Source organism: Myxocyprinus asiaticus, chromosome 9 (assembly GCF_019703515.2).
Source record: "Myxocyprinus asiaticus isolate MX2 ecotype Aquarium Trade chromosome 9, UBuf_Myxa_2, whole genome shotgun sequence".
Taxonomy (NCBI): domain Eukaryota; kingdom Metazoa; phylum Chordata; class Actinopteri; order Cypriniformes; family Catostomidae; genus Myxocyprinus; species Myxocyprinus asiaticus.
In genome coordinates this window covers 667,475-676,851 of record NC_059352.1, presented here as the reverse complement: position 1 = coordinate 676,851, position 9,377 = coordinate 667,475, and the positions used below count along the sequence as shown (strand labels likewise).

Genomic DNA, 9,377 nt, shown 5'->3' with positions numbered 1-9,377 from the left:
TGATTCAGCTTTAACTAACAGATGGATTTGGTTAAAATGCGAGTGAGGGGAAGATGAGGAGAAAATCACCTTAAACCCTTTATTGAATAGGTTTAAAACAGAGGGCTTCCTTACAGGTGATGTCGATTGAGCATAGTTAATCATAATGCTCAGAGATGTACGAGTGTGGGTTAAGTATAGGCTAGTGTAAATATTCAAATATAGGTTAATACACTGTTTTATAATCACACAATTAATATAGCCTATCGTTATTAATATAAAAAACGTTGATATTGTTATTGGCTAGCTGGCCAAGATTAAGTCCAACAACAAATTATTTTAAACTAGACTATTGTCATCGTTAGTGATTATGATCACAGCTATTTATTCAACAACTTATTATGATCAGCGTCATCACTTTTTCTTATGTTGCCTCCAGTTTCCGTGCAGAACGTGATGTGAAATGGCCTGAAAAGCCGCAGAATAAAGCCGGTGTGTGCGCTGTAAATCACTGATATCAGAGGAGGTCTGGACTCGGCAGATAACGGCACTACGATTAACCCGTTCCGCTCCCACCGGGAAACAGAGGCCCCGAGACCGCGCACCGCCTGAGGGAGAATAAAAGACAATCTCCCGGGAGAAGACGATCACAGATAAACACGATTATATATGACGAGTACAGCTGGACAGCAGTTATATATATATATACACCTGTATCAGACCTCATGCATGAATCAATGAATGGAGGCCTATTTGTGAGTGAATATGAAATGAGTGAATGCTTTTGGAGAAGTTTTGGAGACGCATGGAACACGACGCACAATTACGCAATCATCACATTAATGGAACTTATTTAATTTGATTTATCTGCTTAAAAGCGTGGCCTAAATTAACTATAAATAAATATATACTGCGAGGTGGAACTATTCCCCAAAATAAGGTGCTGAAAATTCTCTCTTAACTACTTCTATCGTCCTTAATATTTAAGAGATTTACATATCTTTCATTTTAATCAAATCTTACTATTACACTATCTCCTGAATAGCGGCCTAATAATAATAACTCGCTTAAAAATAATTTTGCAGCATTTATTTGTTTCAAGGGTTTATGTATGGAACAGTATAAAGAGAATACATTTAATTGTTGACGATTCGTTTACGTTTAAGCTTACTGGAGTTCTACAATACGTCTAAAATATTTCTGTAATCAGCACTGATATGAATAAAACCATATTATAAAACCTATATTTCGAGAAACGCTGCTAAGCGATTTAACGGAACATAAGACTACACGAAATGTCAGTAGTGTAAGAGGCTAAATGCATTTCTATTCTAATACACTGAAGATTCTATGTGTAAAATGCAAACGCACTTACAGGCCTCGGTGGACACTAGACGGTGTTTGTAGGAATCCACAGAGAAGATTATTTAGAAAAGCGCATTCATAAACACCGGGATTTTATAACTACATGACAACTGAAAATGAATGGAAACTCTCAGATGTAAATAAAGTCTTTGTTTCTATTCGTTTGTAACTTTATACTCCTTTATAATCAAAAACATCCTCATTTACTTAAATGTGTCCGAGAACGAAATTCAGATGATTAACCCAAACACAGCCAATGCACAACCTTTCTGCACTGACAATAGATCCATTAGAAATGTCCTTGCCAGTTTGCTTTTCTGACTTTACAAACTTACAAAAAACACCACTTGAGAAAATGTTGCACCTAATCAATTAAAACTAGCTTATATCTGCGACGTGTTTCATTTCTTGTTCATTTCCTTGACGAATAAAAGAAGGCTTTAAATCCGTTCAAATGCGTATTCCAAAAAACAATTCTACGCGTCGTCGGGTTTCCTCTTGTTGGAAAAAAAAGTCAAGATTGATTCCTGTTTTATAAACCTTAATCTGAAGCAATAACAAACTGGAGGGTGCGAGATGCGAAAGGAAAAGACAACAACAAAATTTCAAGACAACTTTTAGTGTCCATGTAAGACGCAGTCCGATGAGACGCGTGAAGATGGTTTATATACGTAAAGTTATGCAACACTATGAGACCCCGGATGCCATTGGGTGTTGTAACCAAGTATATTTGGGCATAATGAGAGTGGAGAGGATACGGTCCTGCAAGCACCTCCCCCAGAAATGCAGCAAATCTTTACCCCGTTTTTTTTTTTTTTTTTTTTTTTTGGCGGTACGGAGTAGCGGCGCGCATTGGGGGCCGGAGACGCGCTTTGCGCGCGCAAGTCTTGGCATTGGCAGGCTGACGGTGACACTTGCCTCTCTCTCAACACCCCCGAGCACCCGTGTACCGCATTGGCATCAGCGACGACCACTGAAACACAGTCGAAGCTGTGCCACGGATACTGATAACGGAAAGACAGCTCAAAATTACGCACATCTCCTTTGGACTTTCGCACTGGACTTTAAACCTGTCCCCACACCTGGGAAGCGCGCCTCGGTGTTTGGAGCGAGAAAAAAAAAAGAGAGGAGCGGGCGAACAGGATGCAGGCGCCAGGTATCATCTACGCATGAAAGTGACATGATCCACGCAATTCGCCAAAACACCAGGCGTGATTTCAGTCAGAACTGGAGATAACGAATACGCGTCACCACGAGAGTCCGTCCTCTTCTCGCTCCGTTGATGCGCAGACAAAGAACTCTGGTCGCACACTTATTTCGTTCAATCTAAAATACATCTGCAGATATTTGAACATTGGCCTAATTGAGGAAAGCAATCATGGCCACGTTAATTAGAAGCAAGATCTCAAACAAGCTGTCCAATGCGGCCACCACCGTCACCAATAAGTCGCAGGCGAAGGTGAGTGGGATGTTCGCCAAACTGGGCTTCCAGGCCGCCACGGACGAGGAGGGTTTGGGCTTCGCCGCCTGTGATGATCTGGACTATGACCACCGGCAGGGGCTTCAGATGGACATCCTTAAAAACGATGAAATTGGGGGAGAGGGCGGTGGGGACATGGGGGGAGAGGGAACTTTCGAAGGGGACAGCCATTACCAGAGGGATGGAACGGGTCCACCGCCCTCAGCGCCGAAAGACGGCAGCTTTTGCTCCGAAATTGGCAATCCGGACAAGCCAAAAATTACAGCTTGGGAGGCAGGATGGAACGTGACCAATGCGATCCAGGTAAGAAGAACGCACCATTAGTCATTACGCGTCGTGGGGTAACTGCGCACATGAACCGCCTTGAGACATTCTGCAGATTTTTGATATGAATTAATGCTGAATAGTTCATGGTGTGTAGGTCGAAATGTTCAGGTAATACATTTCAATGGCGTGATTATTCTTGAGCTGATGTCGTGTTCATCGGAGATCTGAATGATCTAGAGGGACTTAAAGGAGGGACCTTTGTCGCTTCATAAAGCGGGTTCAACATCGAGTTTACCGTTTGGAGAAAGCACTTATTATTCTATTTCTATACTGGTCTCACCTTTTGTGTTCACAGTTGAAGATTTATGAGGTTTGTTTGAGTTTCTCCATCTTATTTCGACATGCGTAAAATGGAGAGCATAATGTCCCGTCACATGTCATCCTCTTTCAAACTCAGTCAAAAGATTTTATTTTACACGAAGCGTGTTCTAAAAACGAACACTTTGGATGGCCAAAATGTGTGCTTTAGCAATAAAATCCGCACACATTTAATCATGCAGCTAAACCTCTTAACATCAAAATGACATCCGTGACGTGACTCCCTGCCTATTTGATTCATCCTGATGACGACACAATGAGGTGAGCGTGACTTTGCTCACAGCAAATGGAATGTCCTGACTGAAATAAACTGCATTCCTAATGCTCCATCACAAGCACCTGCAGTGAATATAGACGCTGAATGGCGCATTCCATAAACAGAAAACTGCACTTTAAGTTCTGCTTTAAACACTGAAGATGTCGAAAATAAAGAACAACAAATAAATGTACACATTTTAGTGAAGCGTGAGACACCAAAATAGGCCAATATGGGTATGATGTTTATGGATAAAAAACCTCACTGTACTGTGAATAGAATAGAATAGAATTACAATAGAATAAAATAAAATAGAGTGGGGTATTATTACATTTTGTATTCAGTAGACATCCATAAGAATATACAGAATGGAATGGAATAGAATATAAGGGGTATTATTACATGGTGCATTAATTAGACATGCAAAAGAATACAAATAGAATTGAAGAGAAAGGGGCATTATTACATTGTATTGAGTATAGACATGCAAACGAATAAAATAGAACAGAATATATTGTGGATTCAGTAGATATGCAAATTAATAGAACAGAGTAAAATACAGTAGAAGGGATATTATTACATTTTGTAGTCAAGAGACATAATAGAATAGAATAGAAAAGAACGGGTATTATTACAGTGTGTATTCAAGAAACATAGAACAGGACAGAATAGAATAGAATAGAATAGAATAGAAGGGGTATAATTGTGTGAACAGAATGGGGTAGGCTATTGCACTGTGTATTCAGGAGACATCAACAGAACAGAATAGAATAGAATAGAATAGAATGGGGAATTATTACATTGTGTGTGTACAGTAGACATGCAAAAGTATATAATAATATTGAATAGAATACAATAGAACAGAAATGGATATTATTTCATTGTCTATTCAGGAGACATAGAATAGAAAATAATGTGATTTTTTTACATTGTGTATTTAGGTAACAGAATAGAATAGAATAGATTAGAATAGAATAGAATAGAATAGAATAGAATAGGGTATTATTAGTGTATTCAGGAGTCATATTACAGAACACAGAATAGAATAGAATAGAATAGAATAGAATAGAATAGAAGGGGGTATTATGATATTGTATGTTCAGTGGACATGTGTTCTGTTGTGTAATGTCGTTCCTTTGCTTGTTCTCTTCTCAGGGGATGTTCGTTCTCGGGTTACCGTACGCCATTCTCCACGGCGGATATCTCGGACTGTTCCTCATTATATTTGCTGCGGTCGTGTGCTGCTACACGGGAAAAATCCTCATCGCCTGCCTCTACGAAGAAAACGAAGACGGGCAGCTGGTACGAGTGAGAGACTCGTATGTGGATATTGCCAACGCCTGCTGCGCGCCGCGCTTTCCCGCGCTGGGAGGCCACATCGTCAATGTAGCCCAAATCATTGAGCTCGTGATGACCTGCATTTTGTACGTCGTAGTGAGCGGGAACCTGATGTACAACAGCTTTCCGAATTTTCCGGTGTCGCAGAGGTCTTGGGCCATCATCGCCACCGTCGCTCTCCTGCCTTGCGCCTTCCTCAAGAACCTCAAAGCCGTGTCCAAGTTCAGCTTGCTCTGCACCCTCGCGCACTTTGTCATCAACATCCTCGTGATCGCCTACTGTCTGTCCCGGGCACGAGACTGGGCGTGGGACAAGGTGAAGTTTTACATCGACGTCAAGAAGTTCCCCATCTCCATCGGCATCATCGTGTTCAGCTACACCTCGCAGATCTTCCTGCCCTCGCTGGAGGGCAACATGCAGAAACCCAGCGAGTTCCACTGCATGATGAACTGGACTCACATCGCTGCCTGCATCCTCAAAGGCCTCTTCGCCCTGGTGGCCTACCTGACGTGGGCGGACGCGACCAAGGAAGTCATCACGGACAACCTGCCGTCAGGCATCCGGGCCGTCGTCAACCTCTTCTTGGTGGCCAAAGCGCTGCTCTCGTACCCGCTGCCGTTCTTCGCCGCGGTCGAGGTGCTGGAAAAGTGTTTCTTCCAGGACGGAGGGCGCGCGTTCTTCCCGGACTGCTACGGGGGCGACGGGCGCCTCAAATCGTGGGGTCTCTCTCTCCGGTGCGCCCTGGTTGTGTTAACGATGCTCATGGCCATTTACGTGCCGCACTTCGCGCTTCTCATGGGTTTAACGGGCAGCTTGACGGGCGCCGGCCTGTGCTTTCTTCTGCCCAGTCTCTTTCATCTCAAGTTGCTCTGGAGAAAGCTCTTATGGCACCAGGTGTTCTTCGATGTCGCGATATTTGTGATCGGGGGTATATGCAGTATTTCTGGCTTTATTCATTCCGTTGAGGGGCTCATCGAGGCATACAAATACAATCTCCCGGATTAGTTGGGGAAATGATCGTTTGCTGATAAGTGTTACAACACATCCCACATATTACTGATAACCAAACCGATAAGTTTAACCACCCCCCCAAAAAAACACCAGACCTCGGCTTTAACAAAAGACTTCAACATAACGAACAATAAACGAATTAATGCAAAAACTAATAGGAGGAATGCCTTGGACAACAACACGTGTTATTAGAAATACAACAAAACAACATCTGTTTTTAAGTGAGTTAACTGTTGGTTTACATGAGAATTTATCGAATTAGAAAAGAACTGCAGGAAGAAATCATTCATTTCACATTTACAAAATAAAATAAAATCTGCATGAATCTGAGTGCAAAGTAAGTGGAAGTCTCCTGTTGTGATTGATTTGCAATACACAGTAAAACAGCTGATTATTTACAGGGGATCAACATCATGGCAATAAAATATGAGTAGAATAAATTGATTCGAAAATTCTATTGGAGCACACATACTTATATTTTGCATTACTTTAACCAAAATGACACGGAGAGGGCAATATAGAAATAGACATTCAAGGCAGCCTGTACTGGACGGTGAATAGAAATACTTTAACTATGCATTTGGAGCGTATTATAGATATTCTGATGAATACGAAAACGAGATGGTTTAATTCACACATAAGGATTGCGCTGCATTTCAATTGAATTGACCGGAAAACACAAAAAGAGACTCATATTTTTACACAAGGCATCGAATATGATCATGCTACAACGAAAAACAAGAAAAGAAAGAGACGAAAATGACGAAGAAAGGAAGAGGAAAATATTAGAGTTTCCAGCAGAAGGAAATAATGTCTGAAAATGGACAAAAAAAATCACTCAAGTTGAATTTCGAGCTTTGCGTTGTTTATCGGATATCAAAAGTCGCTATTTAAAAAAAATAAAAAAAATAAAATATCAATAATAATAATCTTCATTTTCCCCTCAGTGAAATTTATTTACAACGTGTTTGGATCGAAATCAAGCTGTCTGACTCAATATTCGAAATAAAGAGACTTGCATAAGACATTTTTCATTTTGTGCAATCCAATGGGTGCTGTGGAAATGTTATAAAACCGTGTGTGTTGTGTTATTGTGGTTTAAAAGATGGAATGTATATCACAAAGTCGTCATATATTGTGAAAATGAATATATTGAAGAATAAAGAAACGCGTGAAATTATATTGTACACTTGTATCTGGTTTTATGTGATATAAAAGACAATGAAACACGTTCATCCTATCAGAGATTTATTCCAAATTAGCATGTACAGAGACCGTATTTAAACTGCATATATGGTTTAACACATGATTTTCTGTTGTTGTTGAACTGGCAAGATATTTTCTATAGCCCAGAGTACATGTCATTTTATTTTCTGACTATTCATGTATTTGTCAAAGCGAGAAATAAAAGGCATCTTTAATATATATGTCACACATTCGTACCATATTTATTAGTAGCATGTGAAATGTATTAAAAGCACATATGTTCAAAAACGACATCCTTGACTATTAGGAATTTACATATCAGACATTATCCTATAAAAATGAGTGATATCTTTCAAAACAGTTATAGTGCACAGTTTATATAGCCTATTTTATCATGCATATGCTGAATGCAACATTTGAAACATATTTCACATAAAGCAACAGCCATCATGACAGATGATGCTCGACAGATTTTTGCTGTCGGCTCAGATTCCGCAGGTATAACCTCAACAGACGGATTGTTTCTGAGTTAGTGCAGATATAATGGGGAAAATGCAGAGATGAGTATGTTTATATATAGTCAGTGTCCCTGCATGAATGAAGCAAGGGTTGAAGAAAAGCATCAAAACGCGACAAATGTTTCAGAGATATCTTATAGGAAGATACGTTAAAAAGGGCGTTTAGATTCAACTGATTTAACATATTATTTACATATATGATATTATTAACGTTTCATTTGTGTCACTGCAAAATGAACTGAACTCTTGCCGGAGGAGTCAAGAATTTGCATATTAATGAGCAGTGACAGCGTCAAAGTAATCAGCAGAATGCTTTAAGTAAAGGTCAAAGAACAAATTCAAGACCACATGTGCAGAGAGCTTGGCCAATGTTGGATTGTGGGAATTTGAGTTCCACTGAAGGAACCATTTTCTCAATACCGATGAACGTCTGAGACTGTGAATACAGCGTCATCTAGTGTCGAGAGGAGATATAGCAAGAGACTTTGACTACAGCGTCATCTAGTGTCGAGAGGAGATATAGCAAGAGACTTTGACTACAGCGGCATCTAGTGTCGAGAGGAGATATAGCAAGAGACTTTGACTACAGCGGCATCTAGTGTCGAGACGAGATATAGCAAGAGACTTTGACTACAGCGGCATCTAGTGTCGAGAGGAGATATAGCAAGAGACTTTGACTACAGCGGCATCTAGTGTCGAGAGGAGATATAGCAAGAGACTTTGACTACAGCGGCATCTAGTGTCGAGACGAGATATAGCAAGAGACTTTGACTACAGCGGCATCTAGTGGCGAGAGGATATATAGCAAGAGACTGTGACTACAGCGTCATCTAGTGGCGAGAGGACATATAGCAAGAGACTGTGACTAAAGCGGCATCTAGTGGCGAGAGGATATATAGCAAGAGACTGTGACTACAGCGTCATCTAATGGCGAGAGGAGATATAGCAAGAGACTTTGACTACAGCTGCATCTAGTGGCAAGGAGATATAGCAAGATATTGTGACAACAGCGGCATCTAGTGGAGAGAGGAGATATAACAAGAGACTGACTACAGCGGCAACTAGTGGCGAGAGGATATATAGCAAGAGACTGTGACTACAGCGTCATCTAGTGGCGAGAGGACATATAGCAAGAGACTGTGACTAAAGCGGCATCTAGTGGCGAGACCAGATATAGCAAGAATCTGTGAGTACAGCGGCATCTATTGGCGAGACAAGATATAGCAAGAATCTGTGAGTACTGCGGCATCTAGTGGCGAGAGGAGATATAGCAAGAGACTGTGACTACAGCAGCATCTAATGGCGAGAGGAGATATAGCAAGAGAATTTGACTACAGCGGCATCTAGTGGCTAGAGGAGATATAGCAAGAGACTTTGACTACAGCACCATCTAGTGGCGAGAGGAGATATTGCAAGAATCTGAGAGTATAGCGGCATCTAGTGGCGAGAGGAGATATAGCAAGAGACTGTGACTACAGTGGCATCTAGTGGCAAGAGGACATATAGCAAGAGACTGTGACTACAGTGCCATCTAGTGGCGAGAGGAGATATAGCAAGAGACTGTGACTACAGCGGCATC

General features: G+C 41.0%; 1 protein-coding gene across 1 annotated transcript; it reads left to right on the top strand.

Moving 5' to 3' along the window:
- The first annotated feature begins 2,229 nt into the window (after positions 1 to 2,229).
- On the top strand, positions 2,230 to 7,261 carry slc32a1 (solute carrier family 32 member 1). The gene is made up of 2 exons (XM_051706102.1): positions 2,230 to 3,127; positions 4,881 to 7,261. The coding sequence occupies exons 1-2, from the start codon at positions 2,723 to 2,725 to the stop codon at positions 6,066 to 6,068; spliced, it is 1,593 nt and encodes a 530-aa protein (XP_051562062.1). The 5' UTR covers positions 2,230 to 2,722; the 3' UTR covers positions 6,069 to 7,261.
- The last annotated feature ends 2,116 nt before the right edge of the window (positions 7,262 to 9,377 follow it).